Source organism: Daucus carota, chromosome 4 (genome assembly GCF_001625215.2).
Source record: "Daucus carota subsp. sativus chromosome 4, DH1 v3.0, whole genome shotgun sequence".
Classification (NCBI taxonomy): domain Eukaryota; kingdom Viridiplantae; phylum Streptophyta; class Magnoliopsida; order Apiales; family Apiaceae; genus Daucus; species Daucus carota.
Window position 1 is genome coordinate 45,886,643 of NC_030384.2, and position 21,434 is coordinate 45,908,076.

At 34.2% G+C, this 21,434-nt stretch overlaps 6 protein-coding genes across 7 annotated transcripts; 2 read left to right on the forward strand and 4 right to left on the reverse strand.

Moving 5' to 3' along the window:
* Positions 1-9: 9 nt before the first annotated feature.
* LOC108218769 (uncharacterized protein At5g03900, chloroplastic) lies at positions 10-6,583 on the forward strand. Its single transcript, XM_017391864.2, has 13 exons — positions 10-528; positions 1,107-1,214; positions 1,298-1,398; positions 1,576-1,659; positions 2,020-2,092; positions 2,186-2,251; positions 2,771-2,857; positions 3,072-3,137; positions 3,696-3,838; positions 3,922-4,008; positions 4,111-4,174; positions 4,800-4,943; positions 6,260-6,583. The coding sequence occupies exons 1-13, from the start codon at positions 139-141 to the stop codon at positions 6,401-6,403; spliced, it is 1,557 nt and encodes a 518-aa protein (XP_017247353.1). The 5' UTR covers positions 10-138; the 3' UTR covers positions 6,404-6,583.
* Positions 6,584-6,811: 228 nt separating this feature from the next.
* On the reverse strand, positions 6,812-8,862 carry LOC108218771 (glucosamine 6-phosphate N-acetyltransferase). 2 transcript variants are annotated; one of them, XM_017391866.2, is made up of 2 exons: positions 8,722-8,862; positions 6,812-7,532 (listed from the first exon to the last, which is right to left on the reverse strand). In XM_017391866.2, exon 2 carries the CDS (start codon positions 7,482-7,484, stop codon positions 7,011-7,013), a length of 474 nt encoding a protein of 157 aa, XP_017247355.1. In that variant the 5' UTR covers positions 7,485-7,532; positions 8,722-8,862; the 3' UTR covers positions 6,812-7,010. The 2 variants fall into 2 exon arrangements, with proteins under 2 accessions (XP_017247355.1, XP_017247356.1); XM_017391867.2 differs by having other exon boundaries at positions 6,812-7,519; positions 8,722-8,861.
* A 1,064-nt stretch (positions 8,863-9,926) lies between these two features.
* Positions 9,927-10,403, reverse strand: LOC135152313 (glycine-rich RNA-binding protein 7-like). The gene is made up of 2 exons (XM_064092214.1): positions 10,236-10,403; positions 9,927-10,067 (listed from the first exon to the last, which is right to left on the reverse strand). The coding sequence occupies exons 1-2, from the start codon at positions 10,401-10,403 to the stop codon at positions 9,927-9,929; spliced, it is 309 nt and encodes a 102-aa protein (XP_063948284.1).
* Positions 10,404-11,896: 1,493 nt separating this feature from the next.
* LOC108215971 (large ribosomal subunit protein uL1) lies at positions 11,897-14,358 on the reverse strand. The gene is made up of 5 exons (XM_017388614.2): positions 14,218-14,358; positions 13,431-13,650; positions 12,853-13,018; positions 12,494-12,699; positions 11,897-12,090 (listed from the first exon to the last, which is right to left on the reverse strand). Exons 1-5 carry the CDS (start codon positions 14,220-14,222, stop codon positions 12,037-12,039), a joined length of 651 nt encoding a protein of 216 aa, XP_017244103.1. The 5' UTR covers positions 14,223-14,358; the 3' UTR covers positions 11,897-12,036.
* A 1,359-nt stretch (positions 14,359-15,717) lies between these two features.
* On the reverse strand, positions 15,718-16,095 carry LOC108217990 (protein BIC1). Its single transcript, XM_017390909.2, has one exon. It carries the CDS (start codon positions 16,093-16,095, stop codon positions 15,718-15,720), a length of 378 nt encoding a protein of 125 aa, XP_017246398.1.
* Positions 16,096-18,992: 2,897 nt separating this feature from the next.
* Positions 18,993-20,961, forward strand: LOC108216102 (F-box/LRR-repeat protein At1g67190). The gene is made up of 2 exons (XM_017388782.2): positions 18,993-19,140; positions 19,530-20,961. Exon 2 carries the CDS (start codon positions 19,532-19,534, stop codon positions 20,789-20,791), a length of 1,260 nt encoding a protein of 419 aa, XP_017244271.1. The 5' UTR covers positions 18,993-19,140; positions 19,530-19,531; the 3' UTR covers positions 20,792-20,961.
* Positions 20,962-21,434: the final 473 nt, after the last annotated feature.

Sequence of the window (21,434 nt, forward strand, 5' to 3'; positions counted from 1 at the left end):
CGGCTTCTTCTCAGCACCAACCAAAACAAAACACTCACACACTAACACTGCACAAACCTCTTAACAAAAACCAATACACACACAGATTTGTATGTATACATCCATGGTGAAAATTCTTGTCTAGAAGTGCGTGCAGAAATGGCGTCGATATCCTCGTGTTGGACACTAACAGCTAGCAAGTCTCGCTCACAATCGGCTATTAAGCCTTTTCGATTTAAGTATTATGATCAGTCTCAAATTTCGCTATTTCTTCGAAATAAATCGAGAATTGGATTCAGCACTAGTAGAGGTTCTTCTGGGAGTGTAATTAGGGCGAGTGTTGATTTTTCGCCTTTGTCGGTTAGGCCTGGAGGCATAATTGAGACTGATAAGTTGCCTTCCGATGTTCGAAAAAGGACTATGGATGCGGTTGATGAGTGTGGAGGGAGAGTGACTATTGGTGATGTGGCTAGTAAGGCTGGAATTAACTTGAATCAGGCTCAGAAGGCTTTACAGGCTCTTGCTGCTGACACTAATGGTTTCCTGGAGGTACTTGTTTGTTGTTATATGTGCTCATTCGGTTATCGGAATTTTGAAGTTACATGTTTTAGTATTCCTTGTAGCAATTGCGGATTTGATTGTTAATTTGTGAAAGTAAGGATGTTGATATTTCTTATTGATAATGTTAACTGTGGTACCTAAGTACATCAGTTCTGAGTATAAAGAAGGATCCATAGCTTAAAATTTAAATGCTTCTATTCTGTAAAAAAGAAACTATCTACCTGAAATCAGTTACATTTTCTGATATAATTTGAGTGGTACGTTAATTGCGAACATATGTAAGTGTGCGTTGAAGAAAATTTTGCACAGATACATCATATAAACCCTGCATTGCTTCAGTGAATTGATATATCCAACACCTTAATACCTTATCCTGATTTCCTTAATTGAGCTTGATTTAAACTGAGCTCAAATGAAATGTTATTAAATCTCTACGTAATATAAAGCTTGTTATTCAGAGAAGAGCATTTTATGTGTTTAAAATATCAGTAATTATTATATTTATGTATTGCTTTCAGAATTTTTTGATTCCCTAATGGCAAACATTTTGAAGATATTATTGACAGGTTTCAGATGAAGGTGATGTTCTATATGTCTTCCCAAAGGATTATCGCTCAAAGCTTGCGACCAAGTCACTGAGAATAAAGTTAGAACCCTTTTTAGAGAAGGCTAAGGTTATATCCTTGTCACTTATCAATGTAACATATTTTAAGGACAATCGGTACTAAGGGATATTGTTCTTGTTTTCTCTCAACAGTCTGGAGCTGAATATATAGTACGAGTTTCGTTCGGAACGGCATTAATTGCTTCAATTGTTATTGTATATACCACAATTATTGCTATCGTCTCAAGTAGAAGGTACATGGATCTCATAAATGGTGAAGCAAACCCTTATCATCAAGTTGTTTCTTACGCAAGATCCCACATTTTAAATCCCACTTCGATGGACTTCAAAAACAAAACCCAAGAATAGCTTAATTATCCAATTTATGAATTGTAAGATAATGACCATTCATCGTTATGTTTTGTTGGCAGTGATGAAGACAATCGTGGTAGGCGTGGAGGTAGATCCTATGATAGTGGTTTCAACTTTTATCTTAATCCAGCGGATCTGTTTTGGTAATAGCTGTAAGAGGCAGTAATTTCTTTATTCAGGTTCTAGTGTAGTAGTAGCTTCCAACTCCAGTATTCTTATAGTTACTTTTGAACTGAGATATGATGCAAGAAAATTCTATTCAGTACAAACTTAGAAATTTAATACTTAATAAGTTAATATATATTTTAAGGTCCCAAGCACCCAACATAAGAGAGACAAAGTATTTTCGACCTTGATAGATGAACAAAGTCGTTATGTTTGTGATGTACTACTAGTTTTGATGTTGTTAATAGTTATATCTTTTTTTTGAAGGATATTGATGGTTATTATAACTTGGAAGAACTACATTTATGATTGTGCTGCTTTTATTTTGAATTATATAGGTACTGGGATCCATATTACAATAGGAGGAGACAAGTGCGAGCAGATAACGACGGGATGAACTTCATAGAATCTGTAATAATTCTTACCAGATGGAAGATATGTCATTTTTAATTCATATGCTCTGTGCTTGGAAATAAGGTTCCTTCGTGAATGTCTTCCTTGTAGGTTTTCTCCTTTGTATTTGGTGATGGGGATCCCAATATGGGTATAGAAGAAGAGAGGTGGAAGTTGGTAATAATTGAGCTCTGAATTCAGTGGTCCGTTACTTTCAGAGTTATATTTGCCTATGTCATTGTTTGTGTATTCACTGTTTAATGTTTCGTGATATTACTGCATCCTGTCATCCTGTAATATCAAATTATAAGTTTAATTCTTATGAGGAAAATTAAAATGCACAATATAATGTGAGATCTAATTTTAATAGTGTTTCAGAGTGCAGTCTTTAGTGTCTCAGCAGGAGCTGTCATATGGATATTATCTAGAGCTAACTGTTCTTTGTTAGGTCTGTTAGGTTTGTCACATATTTGAAACCTCAGAGCCAGTGTGGAGTCTTTCATTTAAGATTTAGGCTAGGTGATTCTGTATCTTATATTTACCCTCGCTTTTATATTCTTTAAACGGTTCCTAATTTTTATATTATTCGTCATGTCAAGAGACTTGCTAACTTCAGTTTATGTGCTCATGATATGTTAATTGCCTAGTAATTGTATTAATTGTGATAACTTATTGTGTTGTATGACCACTTTTCAGATTGGAGAATATATATCATCAAATGGTGGTGTTATCACAGCTGAAGAGCTTGCTCCATATCTTGATGTGGAAAATACAAAGGAAATGGTATTATCAATTAACTGTTTTAGTATCAGATATAGAAAATTTGTGCTATACCATCATGTTTCTTCATATGCAGTTTCTTACGGTATTGTATCTGTAATTGACAGGAGTGATTCAGTTCTCAAATATATGGTTTTTTAGCCTTTACAAAACTGTATCACTCATTAATTTGCTTCTAGCCTTCATAGCTCATATTCTGTGCTTTTGTGTGTTGCAGAATGATGATTCATATATCCTACCTGTCCTTTTACAATTTGATGGACTCCCAGAAATAGATGACGAGGTGAGTCTCAATCTTGTATATCGAAAACAAATTCGATTCTCCACTCTGTTGTGTTTGTTGTATATCTTCCTCTCGTTTTAATGTTTATATATGATGAAAAATTAAGTATATTGCCTTGAGCTTATGAGAAGGTCTAGAAGAATTATTCACAAATTTCACTTAACAATGTTTTATTATTATTATTAAACATTATGAACATCTCATCCATGGCCAGAACTTAAATTTAAGCTTAATTTCTATATATTCATAAATGTTGATCTTATCCTCAAGTACCCATGCAATACTTGGAAACACAATGTCATGATTTCAGTAAAGAAACTACATTTTATTTTCTACTTCCATGTCATTCATTATTTGTGGTTTCGTATCAGAAAACAATCCTTCTAGGCATTTCTTGTATATCCTCAATGCAAGTTACAATGTTTCTAACTTTACTTAAGTAAAGGTTTTTTAGAAGAAATGCAGGAGAACCTGGAGTTCAAAAATCCTTAAAGTGATCCATATGACCATTTTAAGGTGATATGTCATTAAAAGCTCCAATTGGTATATTTCATGCAGGGAAATATATTGTATCGGTTTCCATCATTGCAAAGAACAGCTTCTTCGCAGAAAATTGGAAAAAAGGAGTATGTTGGGAGAAGATGGGCAGAGTGGGTTGGGGGAGTTGATAGATTTTTCAGGGAGAAGAAGTGGCAATTCAGGTTTTCTAGTCCTGCTTTTATAATACATGGTTTTGTTGATTATTTATTTTTATTTATCATGTGCTCAATATTTCACTGTGCAGTAAAACCAGCAGTTCTGAAAAGGCGATGGTTATTGGTTTGGGTGGGCTCAATTTATTTGGTGTTGTCATTCTGGGTACCATGTTAAAGTAGGTTTTGGCTCCTCTAAGAACCTTTTTTAGTTCCCTATATTTTCGTACATAGCTCTCTAACACAATTTTTTATCTGGTTAAATCGCGCTTGAATTAAAGAGAAATGACAGGTACACCAAGTGAATTCATCACCTTTGTGTCCGACATATTCCCTCTACTTCAGGTCTGGCATTGTAGTCCATTTCTTATGTATACCCTGTTACGCATGCTCTTATTAAATAAGTATATCTTTTGCATCTATATCACTGAATGTAATAATCACATGTACCATTAAGCTAAGAACACTGATCTTGTTTGGGATAAAAGAAAATCAATCCTATATTCTATATAAATATATCATTTCTTATATATGCACAAAGTGGTTTGAAACTTCATGGGGACATGCATGGGTAACTTAAATTTTGAGCATTGATACTGGGAACTGATCTAGTGTTGCCTTGATAATGGATGCTGCTGGTTCAATATGAGTTGTTGGCTTTCACATTAGCTGTCCAATGCTTTCCACTGGAATAAAAACTTCTGGGGTTTATTTTATTGTGTATCTTTTGTAAACTATTTCAACCCTGGAGCAGATTTGCCGCCAATAATTTTACAAAGATATTGTAAAAAATTACTTTTTAGTTAGGACAAATTGAATTAGCTACTCTCTGCTTCAACAATAGAACTATGTATTGTGTTACCACATGCTAGACTGATTAAGCAAAAAGGTAACTATCAAATATGATTCGTCTCATTGTTTTGTAAGGCTACTTCAGTTTATTGTTAATTATCATAAACACGCTTTCCAGATCTATGCGGGCTCTTTTTTCGCAATTCCTTTGGTCCGATGGTTCTTTGTTCAGAGGAGAAATGCTGAAATAGAAAACAGGAACCAGGCAAGGGAACAACGTTCCCTACAACTCGAACAACCAGATCTCTCTCTGAGGCGAAAGGTAAAATATAAATGTGCAGTCTGTTTCTTGTCATGTGTATCTAAATCATGATACGGTTAGGGCTTTCATCATATTTTACCATCTATACAAATTGAGCACATTGGATAGCCCAAGTGGTGGGTTTATCCTCGACAAAATACTCATTTGTGAGGCATATAAGTAAGCCTAAATGTTAAAAAAAAATAAAAATAAAATATACAAATTGATTTCAATTGTTGAAACTAATTTTCTACTTCCTTTAACTATTGAGTCAGAGCTGGCCTGACCTCTGCAGCTACCTCAAGAGGAAATAGAGAGAATCAGTCTGTCTGCTTGTGTGAATTGAATATAGTAGTAGACAATACAGATGGTAGTCTATTGCCACACAAAAAAGTGGAGCCAAAACTTTTGATACACGTCTGGTTGGTTATGATCAAACCTATATGTATATAAAGAAATTCGATTCTAACATACTGGCAGAAAGTTAAGGCTAAGTGCTTGTTTGGTTCAATGGTTGACATCTAGATCTTTAGGAAGTAGAAATTGTGAGGAAGTAGTATTTCATGAAATTGTTTGGTTGACATTAGTTGGGAAAGTGTAAGTTCCTTCGAACTTTAAATACCTACAAATCATGGGAAGTTACTCACCTAAACCCCTCTTGGTAACTTGCACTTTCTGCAAGAAGTTAAAACCTATCTATCAAACAAACACAAATTTGAAATTTTAACATCACATTTATTATAATTTCCATGGTGATTTCAAATTACATAGGAATTAACTTCCTATTGGTAACCAAACAAGCACTAAGGCTTGTAATAAGTGGAACCACTATCATTAAGTGTATTCAGGCTTGTGATAAGTCCAAAAATGCATGGAACCGTATATGATAGAGCCAATTTTAATCCATCCATAGCCTAGTATGTGGACTCTCCTAAACAAGATCAGCCTCCAACTTTGTGATTTAGCCCCTTATGTACATTCTCAAAATATTGGGGATGATTATCGAAAATCTCCCAAAATGTGGACTGCTTTTATTCGGTGGTCCAAGATCTTTATAATCGCATAATATAGTTACATCTTGCTTGTGGATTTTGCTTGACACTAACAGATTACTAAAATTCAATATTCGTTATTCATAAGCTTGTGAAGCAACTGTATCACTGTATGTACTATGTACAGCCAAAGGTTTTTGATCTAAACATCACAAGCTCGCCAATAGAGCGTTCGCTTTTGCATCTTACATTGTGAATATATTAGTATTAAATTTGCTTCACTTTGTACCTATTATGCTTGATCGAGATATTTATAAAGCATTAACATATTCTTATCTGATTCAGCTTCTGAGTGCTAGAGACATGGCCAACAAGACCTTCATCAGTCAAGATAGGATTGTGTATAGCACTGAAAGGGACTTGATTGAGCAAGATTACGAAGAGAAAGAATGGGAAAAGAGATTTCGAGAAATACAGCAATCTGATTAAGTTTGGTTGATTATATTGGTGTTTTTTTACATGAACTGATACTATCTAACGATGGCAAAGAGGATGTACTACTTTCATCATACAAATCAACTGACCACTGGGAAGAGGGTCTATAATGTATATGTACTTGTATCTTAATTTTCATTAAGATCAATTATTGGCAGTCACTTGTAAGTTTAACTACGTTGTATATCTTGGCAGACATAAAATCAGGTTTAAGAGGGGCGAAGCATGATTAAATAACATGTTAACTGAAATGTAAAATGCAAAAGAGTTTAATGATAGTATTATTCAAGGGTATTATTGAAAGACAGCACAAGTGATTATTATCAATATATAAACTATTCATCCTGTTGTTGAGAGTCTTGCAAGAATCTAAAGAGTACAAACTACAAGCAGGCTCAAGGGTACAAATAAGAATCCACGGAGAGTTATAAATTTCAGCAATCAAAGAACATTGCTTATATTTCAATTTCTTAAACATGGCATTGTTTATCCCCAGTATATAACTGTCATTATTAGGCCAAAGTTGAAAGTACAAAAAACCTGAAATTTTTTGATGCAGTCAATGTCCTTCTAACATAGATGGTTTCCTGTCGTGCATTACTTATATAAAATACTTCGCCATCTGAAGTTCTTTTTGCTCAAAACCACACTTCTCATAGAATGCCTTGTTCTTAGCACTGCAGTCAAGGATCACCTTGTAACACCCCACAGCACGAGCATGATCAGTAAGGTACTCGACAATTTTCTTTCCTAATTGCATCCCTCGAGCGTTTGAGTCAACCACAACATCTTCTATATGACCAACTTTGCTACAATTTCTTATAAACTTCCTTTCGATAAACACACTTCCAGTTGCTATAATCTTTTGAGAACATCCATCTTCAATTACACATATAACATGGTTATCACCATATGAGCCGATCTCTTCAAAGCAGCTTTGGAACTCTTGGTCGGAGACAGAATCACATACAGTTAGTTGTTGCAGTAACTCTATGAAGCCCTTGCTTTTGTCAGATATCTCAAGTTTTCGAACTTGAAACTTCTTTTCTTCATCAGAGCAACTAATGCTCTGCATCTTTTGTAGTACAATATGCTCAAATGTGATTACACCTGAAAGTAAACCCTTCAAGATTTGTTTGGGTGGAAAGGGAACAGAAATCAGAATGGAGAGATGGACGGTAGATCTTCCAAACAGAAGTAACGAAAATAATATTAATAAACTTCAATACGCTAATATTATATAATGTGAATATTAGCTACTAACTCTTGTAATATATGCATTTAAGCCTCACAAGAACCAAATATACAACATTATTTGTTATATATCAATTAATCAATAATATGATAGAGGAAGGGATGAGAATAATATGTACTGAAGCAGTGTATTGTGTGTGTTTCACATATACAACTAAACAAAGTAATCAATTATAAGATCTTAGTTATTCAAACCCACTATGAGTGATAGAGAGATGCCATTAGATAGGTCCAGAGGTCCTCGCCTAATATTAGGCACCAAAAATATTGCATTTTGGATCTAACTAAGGCTCTGACTTTTGACATCACATTAAGCAAAAGAAAAAAAGTACACAATCCAAAAATATCATGAATACATTCCTTAGTAACCAAAGGTTGAGGCTTCAAGACTCAAAGGAGGCAAACATCTGCGTGAGTGTATAAATTTCTTGTAACTGATCTTACTAAAAAAAAAAAACAAGAATGCTTTCCTACACATATTTAAAATAGAAATTTGGCACAATGGCGTAACTCTTGCAAGAGGAAATTCATCTGCGGATTCGATTTGGTCCCATGACTATGATAATTATAAGTCCACAAAAGATAATGATTCTGGTTCTTCAGAGTTATGAACCCAGTGTATGTGCAACACATTGAAATAGTCGAAGATTTGTGCCAAGACTGGGTGATTACCAGAAATATTGGTTCATAGTGATAATTGTACTTGCATTGGCATTTGGCACTGCATAAGCCGCAGTTGCCACATGGACAAATTCGACTAGGATAAATGTAATGCTACATTGACAATTTCGATTTGGGTAAATGTTCTGCTACAGGGATATGAACTGAGTGACCTAATTGATATATAATCTCTTTCCCAAATGTCCAGTATCAGTTTACATAAATATCTGTTCTCATAATTTCTCAAAAACTATATAAAAATGAACCCAAAGTCCTCTTGATTCCAGTTCTGCACAAGTAACATTTACATCCCAACTTGTACAATTCACATTACTTCATATATGAAACTATATCAAATCCACACACACACAAACACACACAACAGAGAGAGAGATTACCTTCTAAAGAGAAACGAGTATCCACCCTCAGTACCTCACGATTCTTTCACTTCTTCCACCGCATAAACTTTATCAAATCTGGATTATATGTATAAAAGAACAGGGTTACGTGATTCGATCTGGGGCGCCGGAAATTTGATACGGCTACTTGGATTTTACTCCCAACCAGGGAACCAAATTAGAAATACAACGAATGTTTTTTCATGTCCAAGAAAATATATATTTACGTTGATATTATTAACTATGTTACTAAGTTACTTATGAATTTATGATATGAATTTTTTAATAATTAATAAGAATAATTTGTTTAGATATGAGTATTTTATGTAAATAATTATAAAATTATACAATCTTCAAATATTTAATCGATTAAATGGTTAGGCGAACATTTGGAATTTTAAGTGAACTAATACTATATATTTAAATTTTAAATATAATAATATTATTAGCAAAACCAAATTCATATAATAACTAAAATAAAATCTAAATATTAAATATTCTTGATGAATTTAACCTCTAAGAGCATCTCCAACGGCGTTGGCTATAATCGTTGGCTAAATTGGACCTGTAAGACATTATGTAAAAATTTTTGAATCTGTAAGACATTTTGCTACAATGGTACTGGCTATATTGGTTGGCTATAATTTAAAAATATTATGTTATTAATATTTTAAATCGTTAAAATAGAATATATCAGTTCAATATGGTAATAAATGATGTACAATCTTCCTACAGATTTTCTTACAGATCTGTAGAGGTTCGACAAATTTAGCCATTTATAGGAGGTTGGCTAAATTTATAGACAACAGCTCATCATGGTTGGAGTTGAGTTTTTGAAACGGTTGGCTAAATCTTTTTATTTTAAGTATGCCAACTCATCTTTTAGCTAAGAGTTTTAGATGGTTGGAGATGCTCTAACGAACATTTAATTGTTTAATCTCTAACAAACACTTAATTGTTCTATTAGCATAAAATCTAAGTAGCTTACCGTCGAATTCTAACTAAGTAATACAACAAATTATTCTTATTTTAAATGATGAATTCATACTATAATATAATATAAAAAACTCATATTATATATATATATAGAGAGAGAGTCATACTCCAATAGAAACTTCTTTATTCAAGAAACTAAAAACTAACCTGAAATATCACTAAATCTTAAAACAAATACCACTAAATTCTTAAACAACTCCATCTCCACCTCAATATTCATCAACCCCACCTCCATCTTCAACAACCCCACCTCCACATTCGCCACTACCACCACCTCCATCGTCACCTCCTCCATAACCACCACCACCTCTATGTCGCCCGCCACCTCCACCTCCACCTCCATTATTTCTCTAACAACACAATCTCCACTCCATCTTCGCCAACCCAATCTTGGTGGCTGCTTTAACATCCTTCAGCCCCGTTCATACTTCTTTCTCCACCTCGGCTCAACTTCAATACGCGGCGGAGCCACCACTATTCCGGCAACGCTCCAAACCCCTACTTCAAGCCGCCCACACCTTCGCTACAATCATCCTTCCTCCATCTCCACCTTCATCTCCACCATCTCCACCACCATCTGAATCGAAAACGTGAACAGATCTGGAGATTTGAGCAGTTTTTGGAACATATATGGAAATTTTGGGCGGTTTCTGCAAGTTTTCACTAAATCTTGCAACACAGATCATTAAATCCTAAAGAGAATATCACTAAATTGTACTGAGAATATCACTAACTTGTATTGGTTTCTAGTTTTTATTTTAAGAGTGGTTTTTATTTGATCATGAGCCTATATATACATACATATTAAAAAATTTATGTTGAGACTAAATGTTATGCAACTGAATCACCGACTTTGATGATATCTCTTTTATTAATTTTACAAGATTATAAACAAAAGCATGAACAGCCGTTTTGTTATTACAAAATGAGATTCTCGTAAAAAATTGGCTCCGTGAGAATTTATAGTTACCCATAAAAAATTAATTATCATAAATAATTCAATAAAATCTAGAAATGTAAGGGTTTTATGTTATTTTATAATTTGTTCCTTTCTTCCAACTAATGTTAAGTGTTTTGTTGTATACATGTCCCATCTAAGAACCGTTATGTTTACACGTTAATGAAGAATATGTTACTTACTCTTGGCTGCTCGTCACTGCCAAATTAGAGCTACAGACAGAAACAATTTCAGGCCACATCAACTTGTAAAAAAAAATGAACAACTTAATGATCAGACAGTTCGACAATACATAAAACTGAAACAAGGGCCTTGCGATTAGTCAGTTCTGTCTACTTATCATACATATTAATATAGAGATGCATACTACTGAGAAATCTAAACTGACAATATATAATGATTTGGTAAATATCCTCTGCTATAAATAGATGTAAACAATCTGCTAACCCTCAACAGGCACAAGATTTCAAATTTCATAAATAAAATGGCTAAGCAAATAGGACTAACAATTATGGTGTTGGCCCTTCTAATGACAACGGTAGAGGTAAAAGGACAAGATAGATTTGGATCGATCACGACTACGTGTTGCAGAAAAGGAGGAGCCATTTACCCCTCTGCAGACCCTCTTACTCCGGCTCCATCTCCTCTAATTGTTCCTGCTCATGTAGCTGATTTGCCATACGTGCTTACCCACAGGGGCGGAGGATAACCTCTCCTTATAATTGTTATACATGTTCATCGTGTGTTTTTATCACTGAAGGAGACACTTCTATATTACTTGGTCCTAAACTTGCTAAAATTCCTAGTCGAGCTGCTAACTCTTCTTGGAACTATATCACCTAAAATTTTGTTTGACAAAATTATTGCTCATCCGTCTGAATTAAGTAAAATATATTACTTGATATTGATTCAGTCAGCTAGAGTATATACCACTGATACTTCTAAATTACCTTCTCCTGTAAGTTAATTATCTTTATTAAGTACTGATCTCTTTAGAAACTAGTACAAGTAGCATTCTCAACCAACTGTCGGAACACATTACATCAAGAACAAATTGTACCAAGAAAAATTGCCTACAACAGCAAACTTTAATATTGTTCATTCTGACTTTAACAATATAATTGAATCGCACCCATGAGTAAGTGACACAGCAACTTGGTTGGAAAAACAAAATATGACAACTTCTTTTGGATCCCGAAATGAACAGACACCAGAACAGAATGATATGAACTTCTAAATAAAGTCAATTGGATCAAAAGCTCAAAATTGTTTGATGGAACACAACTTAAAGAACAAAAAGATGTGAAGCATAACAGTATAGAGTCTATGAATACTGCTCTTATATTAAGAAACCTAATTTCTTAAAAAATCCGCACTGGCTTCCCCATGGTACTCTTCAGGTACAAGCACCTCACCTGTTGAAAAAACGACACATGATTACCAAGACCCTAATTAAATATTATAACTATTAAAACTCTAAATTTCAGTGTTGCAAAGTAAAATGACAAGGACATGCAAACATTGGACAATTCCGACACATTATCCGAAAACTCAAAGTCGGCTTTGGTTCCATTTCAGCGAATTTATATATTGACAGAAGTCTAACAGTTTAAAATGACAACTCAATTTATGTCCTTTAAAATTAAGTCCATGTGTTCCCAAAATCATAGGAGGCTTATTACGATACATTGTTTGTTAAAGTGTTTTTATGAGTTCAGACGTGAATATTATTTACATGCAATAGAACTTGAGATGAAACATGCTTTTTTTAGGTAGGTAACTGGTTGCCAGTAAAGATAAAAATGTCAAAATGCTTACGTTTTGCCAGTTCTTCTTCAGCAAAGAAACCAGAAAGTTAACGCTCATTTGAACATTTTGGAACAACTGCTTATCCTCCATACTGCAGTTGCCAACAGCAACTCCCATACAGAGAACCTTCTTAAGTTGAAACTTTACTGTTGCTTTTGTCTCGTTAACTTTCGACTCCAAAGATTCCTGATGGGACACTAGTGTGGGAAACTTTCCTGCAACCAATATAATAATACAACAGTATTGTCATGAACTAGTTCCATAATGCTGTAAACTGATCAAGCAGAAAAGCATAATGATATCTATGCTTCCGTCGCAGACACAAAAATAGAAAGAAGTAATGAAACTTTTTAAAATGTTATACTTGCCTGCCTTGTTGAGACCAGGGCCCAAAAGACGTGGAATTTGTTTGATAACAGCTTCAGAAGCCAAGAAAGCATGGTACTTCTTGGCAAGCTTCTTCACCAGTTTCTTGTTCTTGTTTAATTTCTTCAAGCTTTCCACATCCATAGACTCCAAACCAATTTTCTCAGCCTGTAGTAGATTAATAAATCAATCTTGTCCAATTGTTTTACAGGTGACGATACACAATATACAAGTGTGAGTTTACAAGTGACGTTGCACAAGATACAAGTTTGATTATTCACAAGTAAAAGATCTTGTAAATATACAAGTAATACCAATACCAATATCTATTCAAATGATATCCTCCAAAGAGAACCCCATATCATATGTAATCTAATACAGGTTGAAATAACAAGAAGTTTAATTCGATGAAAGACTAAGACAGACAGAAAAGCAAGCAGTGCATGTTGTAAAGTTCACAGTGTGTACTGAAAGAATGAAAAACAATACAACTAAATTAGAGATGTATTAGCAATACATCAAGACTGCAGCCAGTGAAAATTTAAATACAAATTCAAGCACAATTAAAACAGACACATACCTCTCCCACGTGCTGAGCATCACCAAGCATGCAAACCTTCATCTTAGGCCTGGGGATGTGTGGTAATTTAACTGAGCCACTGAAACGCTTGTCTTTCTGGGGATCATAGTTCTTAAGTCCGATCTGAAGTTCAATAGTTTCAGTAAACTTGCGACCCTTTTCTTTTGCATCATTAGTAATCTGCGTGATGGCTTCTCTAACTGCATCACTTTGTAGCTTACTGCAGCAAAAGGATATACACAACTCAAAAACCTCTAATTAAAACAATCTCTATGCACGATAAACAGTACACGGCCGTTAATCATGGGAGTTGAACTTGACCCCTCTCGACAACTTAACGGAAATGGGAACGAGATTCTAATACATTTTTCTAGTGCAAACTCATTCACAATCACGTTAACCGAATTCAAATCCCATAATCCAAACGGCACCTGCATATAGCCCGGATAGATATACCGGCTTATAAAACAATATCCTCAACATTATTCATGATTGATATGCACAACTCTCACAACTGTTTCATTCATATCCATTCATCAATTTATAGAAACATAATTAAAAGGTATTTAATCAGCGATTACAGTCAGAAATTTCATAAAATGCAAATCTATTACACTATTCAACATCATGCATCAGTTTTAAAAACCCTGATTAATTAATCAGCACATGAACAAACTCCATCAATCTTATCATACAGTGTTTAATGTAACATATTGTGAATTTATCATAAAAGATATTAAATAATCAGAAACAATACATTGAAAACAGAATTGAAAACGATGAGTACCTCATGGCTAATTACGAGTTCTTTGCGCAACTGGTATGAGTGAGGCGGTTCAAGAGACAGAAAGGATAAATCGCGGCCGAGTATATAATAAACCCTAATAAGAGAGTGAGCCTAGGGTTTGTTGGGCTACTCGGTCCATTTACTTTTTTTAGTTATGGGCTTTCGGATTACTGGTAGGCATATGGGCCTTTCACCGAGCGCTTCTGTATTTTCTTTGTTTTTCGCTTTTTTCTTTAAAAACATTGTTTTATGAAGTTTTCGCATTAAAAATGAAATAAAAAATGTTTTTCTTATCATGTTAGCAATTTTATGCGAAAATATTCCAAAATTATTAAAAAAATATATACTTACTTTGACCTCTCTCTGAATTTTCATTTTCTGAAATGATTTCACGAAAAAAAAATTCATTCATATTGTCTATGACATTATTTTCCTGTCTTCACCTATAAAAACTCGGTGGCAAACACGAAAAAGTATAAAAATAAACATTTTTTCTCTTTTTTCTCCTTATAACAAAATTTGTTGGTAAATATTTTTGAACTAAGCCTATTCCAGTTTAACTTAAAATAGTTTAGGAATCTTCTATATAGCAGTATCAATATTACAAATTATTTTATGTTTTTCGCTGAATTTTGCCATATATTCAAAATCAAGTTTTTTTTCCGAAAGATTCAAATATGCAATATATACAAATTACAAGTCAGGCCGAAACTCGAAATTTGATAACTCCCTCCGTCCCAAATTAGTTGAGATTTTGTACACACGACTACTTACTTTTCGTTAACTGCATAATTGTATGATTTATTTTTAAAATTTTATTTTTATAAATAAAAATTTATATAATGAAACTTTTAGGGAAAAAATTCCAAATTAAATTACTGAAATTAAATTATATACCTGAAATCAACTAGTTCATTTAATTTAATCTGGGTAGCTATTTTACATTTTAGTTTTTTCGTACATTTCTAATGCCCATCAGCTGGTCAGTTTACTTTCCAGTGTGGGATATATATATTCGGCGGGGCTACAGCCTCCTTTAGCAGCCACTCCGGCTTCCAAAATACACAACATGCTCTTAACTTTTAACTCAAATTGCTGCCAGCTGTATGATACTGCCTTAGGAATACTTTATAGAATTTACACAGAGCACATAATATTATGAAAAAATAAGAACTCAATAACACTGTAAAATAGTTTAGGAATCTTCTATATAGCACGTTCATTTGCCATTTTAAGTTTGATCTCTTCATCTGTTCAATTAGTACTTAATTAGTTAATTTTGTTAATTACCAAATAAATGATGCGACAAACTAAAATACTCGTAACTCGCTTGACTCCAGACATGCTAAGCGATCTGCAAATCGTCCTGATGAATGAAAAATAATATCCACATAATGTATAGACCACAAATTTACACAGGATTTAGCTCATTTATGAAACATCCGAAATAATCTGAACAATACTAATAAAACCACCTGTGTTTGTTTGTATTCCTATGAGCTAGCTAGATGTTTGTCCTTGGATCAGAGCTTGACGAGCAGAGAGTATGTTATTGTTGACTAGCGACGCATCAAATGGGTTGCAGTCTATCCAGTCCTTGAGCAAATCTTCCTGACCCCAGATATCCGGGATCCAGACTCGTCCAGCCATTTCGATCCGATGTTCCTTGAGCCTCTTTCTCCCACAATCCTCCACCGCAGCCTCTGTCTTGCTAGTCAATGCTGCTGCAGCCTCTGGTGAGGTACTTCTAGATATTGTGGCCTCGTGATCACGGCTCTCATTTGTGCACTGCAGTGGCCTTTTCGATGTGGCTCGGTCTGCGGGCCACCGGTTGGTTTTGGTGGAATCTGATTGTTTATACTGCAAATTATTGTTCATGTTTAGTTGTGAGGATGAGAAAAGCTATTGAATGGGAATGCAGGAGGGCTTGTTATTGCAATCGAGCTAGTGTTAAATCTATGGCTTTTGTATGGCAGTGACAAGAGTGCGTGTCCTATTTGAGACCAGGTGGGATCAACTATTGTGTGGTACTTGGTTAATGTGATCCCATGCAAGTTGATAATAATAACAAGTGAGATTATGAGGCTGGTGTTGTTTTCACAAAATAAAAATAAAAAAAATTATGTGATTTTGTAGAGATTGGCCAATCAGAGAACAAGATTTTCCTAATATATCCTTAAAATCTAATATAAATATTTTCAATTTCTAACTACAAGTCTTTTTTAGTATATTGTTAAGTTATCCCCAAACGTAGTGATGGTGTTAGGAGTTTGTATCGATCATATTATATTTTAACATTCTCTCTCACTCGAAAACTCATTTATATATCGAGAGTAAAATACGAGCAAGAAGGGTTTAACATGATCATATATTCTAATATTTTCTTTCACTCGAAAGAAATTTGCTTTTGTGTCTTTCATAAATTATGAGAATATTGGAGATCGAAGGCAGTCGAACATGAGTCTTCCGTGAGTCCAAATTTTGATACCATGTTAAAGAAATCTCAACGTGGCTAACATACCATATACGGTATTCTCTCATTCGAAGATTGGCATTATACAATATATATAACATTTTACTTATTTGTAATAAAATCCAAAACTTTGTTTCCGATTTAATTGATATATTAGATTATAAATGATGATGGGAATACTGAGATAAGGACTTGGGTGATGGAAGAAGGGTCCTGGCGAGAGATATTTTGAGATGGCATTTGTTCACATGTCCACTCATATGGGCGCCATGGCTGCCACTAGACGAAAGCATATCGAAATTTCAGCCACATTTTTTCCATCTTGGAGTCGAGTTGGGTTGAAAAATATGCTGTATGATCAGGCTGGCCTACGAAACATAAGCCGCTGGAGGATTTGATTTGTTTATAACTACTTGATGTTTGATCTGTTGTGATTTTTTCCTCCCACCCATTCCCGATATAATTTTACAGAGTCAAAACTCATGGGTTGCAGAGACAAACTGATAGGTCCCCAAGAAACTGCAAGCACAAGTTGAGTTGGGTTTAGTTGATTTTAGTACTATAAACTGACTAACAATTTGTAGCCAAATTGGATCATCATTTGCAAGATGAGTTGGGATTAGGAATTGTCGGAACTCGTCAGGCTGGTCATCAGCATTTTCACGAAGACTAGAGCCTAGAGGTACACTTTGCACGAGACCAGCAGCAGTTTGTGAGGGAGGTGGGATGGTGAATTCCAGTCCTGTGAATTAGTGCACATAGAGTATCAGGCATCTCAGATTCGAAAGAATAAGAACTGCAGTAGTCTTTCATATATGTTATGTAATTTTATAATAATGGTCTCAAATGCACCACTCAGCCAGCATCTAACAAGTAACAACTACTCCTCATTCAACTACCAAGACCAGCTGACATTCATTATTTTAGATTGGAAGGCTCAAGCTTTTTCTTCTTTTTTTTTTTTTTTTTTTTGGTATATTAGTATCTAGATCACATTACATGTGTGTGATACACGTTTGTCGAAACATATTGAATTATTATATTCATTGAAGACAAATAAATATTTACTTTTAAATGAAGCAAGAGAAGGAAAAAAGAAATTATAATAAAGAATAATTATATTCTATCTTTGAATTACTTCTTTTGTATATTATGTACTTACTAAGTTGTTTTTTCACTTGCTCTAGACTTTAGAAAATTTCAAACTATTCTATTTTTAATTCGACAAGTTTTTAATTAAAAATTTAACTTTAAATTTGATACAATATTAACCCTTTAAATTAATCCTATATATATATATATATATATATGTATATCAAATACAAACTAATTTTTGATTATATATGCAAAAATCAAGTCCATAATCACTTTATACAACTGCGGCAAGTCGGCAATCATTCATTTATACTTCATTACTGTTTTTTATACAGGAAAATCGGTAATTTTTATTGTTCATTATTATGAAAATTGATTATGTTAATTATTAGTGGTTGGCTGATACAATTGTAGTTGTCGGGTCCAATATGATATTAACTGATAAGAGTAGATATATAATTATGATAAGAGTTGTTAATTACAATATTAATCACTCATTTATACTTCATTACTTACTCTTTTATACCGTAAAATCGATAATTTGTTTTCCACAATTACGAAAATCTATTTATCTTAATTATTAGTGGTTGATTGATGACATTACAGTTGTAGGAGGTCTATTATGGTATTAAGTGATGAAAAAAATATATAATTACGGTAAATAATCGTCAGTTGTGATAAGTTGTGGTGATTAGCCGTAAAAGCGTAGCAAACGATGGTCGCAAATCACAAGAATGACAGTAAAATGTTCATTATTAAAAATGAACATGATAATCATTGTATACATGGTAAGTTTATCAATTCAAAATCGGTTATCACATACTAGAAAAATAAACGAGATAATTATAAATATTGAATATAAGATCATGAGATGTGTGTAATATTTTTTAATTTCTTTTTAATAGTTATTAATTGATATTTTTAAGTGTTAATGATGCATTATAATCCTACATAATAAATATTATAGTATATATGAAAATTAAAATATAAATAAATATAAATTTTCATATTTTGATTTCTGATTTAGATTCTAAATTTCGGATTTATCGATGAAAAATTAACCCGAAAAATTAACAGGGCCGTAGAACAAATGATGAGGGAAAAAACACTAAACACACTTCTAAAAACATGAGTTAAAGATAACAAAACCAATAAAAATATTTGCGAAACAAATGGCTATAGATATAAAGATTTCGTAAACGGCGTCACGGCAACAAGAAACATGACATAGACTCGCTTTGTCACACGTGCCAAGGGTTTGCAGAACAAGTGTAGCAGCGAACACAGACTCGTCGCTCTTCCGATTCAGTCTTATTCGATTCGTCCCCGATTCGATTTATTCATCCCCTTTTCTGGTATTCTAGATTTGGATCGCGATTTCTATTTATACCTCTCGACTTGTTAATCTATATATGTTCTAATTCAACTTCTCTGATTTAATAATAGGGCGCAGAGATTCTATGTTTAAATACTTGTTTGATTCTGCATATTGGTTGATTGTTTTATCAGTTCCTGTATAATCTGTAATTACAAGTCTGTGCACTAATGCCTTTGTTTAACCTAATTTTGACTGAATACAATTAATTATTTAATTGTCAATAAAATTTAAATCACTGAATTAGGTTTTGATTATGCTTGTGATTGTGTTTCCGTGGTAATGATTTCGAGTAATTTGTGCGATTAGGTTTTATTTTGTGAGTGTGTAGGAGGTGTTTGAGTATTTGTATGTTGGTGATTTGACTAGGGATGGAGAATCTGCCTGTTGAAGTCATTGGGAATATCCTCTCGTTGCTTGGTGCTGCTCGAGATGTTGTCATTGCATCGGCAACTTGTCGTAAATGGCGACAGGCTTGGCGTGACCATCTCCACACGCTTATGTTTAATTCGAATGATTGGCCAGTGTATCATGAGATTACTACAAGTAGACTTGAGATTCTTATTACTCAGACTATTTTTCAAACCAGTGGACTGCAGAGCCTTTTGATTGTAATGGATGATATTGACGAGTTCTCTGCTGCTCCTGTTATTGCTTGGCTTATGTATACTAGGGAGACCTTGCGCCAGTTGTATTACAATGTGAGGACGACTCCGAGCATTAATATACTTGAGAAATGTGGTCGCCAGAAGCTGGAGATGTTGTCTTTGGCGCATAATACCATCACAGGTGTTGAACCCAGTTACCAGAGATTTCCCTGCCTGAGATGTCTTTCTTTGAGTTATGTTAGTGTGTCGGCATTGGATTTGAGTCTTCTGCTCACAGCCTGCCCCAAGATTGAATCCTTGACCCTTGTTAGTTTAGATATTGCCATGTCTGATGCACAAACGACAATGGAGTTGAGTAGTCCCACGTTGAAAGAAGCTTGTGTGGAAGCAATCAGTTTGGACAAGTTTATATTGGAGGCTGATTGCCTTGAGAAGTTGCACTTAAAAGATTGCACGCTTGAGGATTTTGATCTTGTGGGCAAAGGGACATTGAGGCTTCTTAAGATTGATGATGTAAGTGTAATCCATCTTGATATTGGTGAGAATACTGAAAATCTAGAGGTCGTGGATGTTAGCAACTTTACAATCATGTGGGCAAAGTTTCATAGTATGATATCAAGATCATCAAAACTAAGAAGACTTCGTCTTTGGGGTGTTGTCTTTGATGACGAGGACGAAATTGTGGATATGGAAACAATTTCAGCTTGCTTTCCTTTGTTAAGCCACTTATCCTTGAGTTATGATTTGAGAGAGGGGTCACTGCAGTATGGATTACAGGGTTCCTTTCAACTGGAGAATGTCGTTGTATTGGAGCTTGGATGGACTGTAATTAATGATCTGTTCTCACAGTGGGTTGCCGGCCTTTTAGAAAGATGTCCAAATCTCAGAAAGTTAGTGATTTACGGTCTGGTGTCAGAAGCAAAAACCCACGAAGAATGCACAATGTTGGCCAACTTCACCTCATCCATCGTTAGGCTTATGAGAAAATATTTGCATATAGATGTCCAGTTTGAATATGAATAGAATTTATCACTTGATGGGGTTCAATTCAATGTTTTATTATTTGTTCCAGAAGAGGGTATTGTAACCTGAAGGATTCCTGATTTTTCATCCTGTATCTGGCACTACCCTTAAAATACTCGCTTCAATTTATGGTATCTGTTGGTTTCAGCAATCTATTTCTCCTTTGTTAATGGTTGCATCTTCTATTTCTATTTTTTTCTGTGTTGCCTTTTGCTTCTTGTACCATCTGCTTCCACTGGAAATCAACTTATATTTGAACAAGGTGTATTTATACTATAGAAAGGAGATGCGAGCTTGTTTCGAAGCAATTCGTCAAATATATGCTACTTACTGCTAAACAATCAATTGTCTCTTATCGTTGGATTCTATTAATTTAGTAAGATGGATAGGGGGCAAAGATAAAACTGTGATAGGAGTATAGCACTATGCAGCTGAATTCTGTTATTTAGGTTCATAGGTTGTTACATTTTCTAGTTCTGATTAATTTAGGAGAAGGTACCAGATCAAAGTCAAGCAGATAGGGATTTGTTACTTTATTACACCGTAAATATTTTCTTCTAATCTGCCAGAACTATTTATCCAACAAAAAAAGGGATCTGCCAGAACTAAAATACTAAGCACCACTCAACTCAGCTTAAAAGTG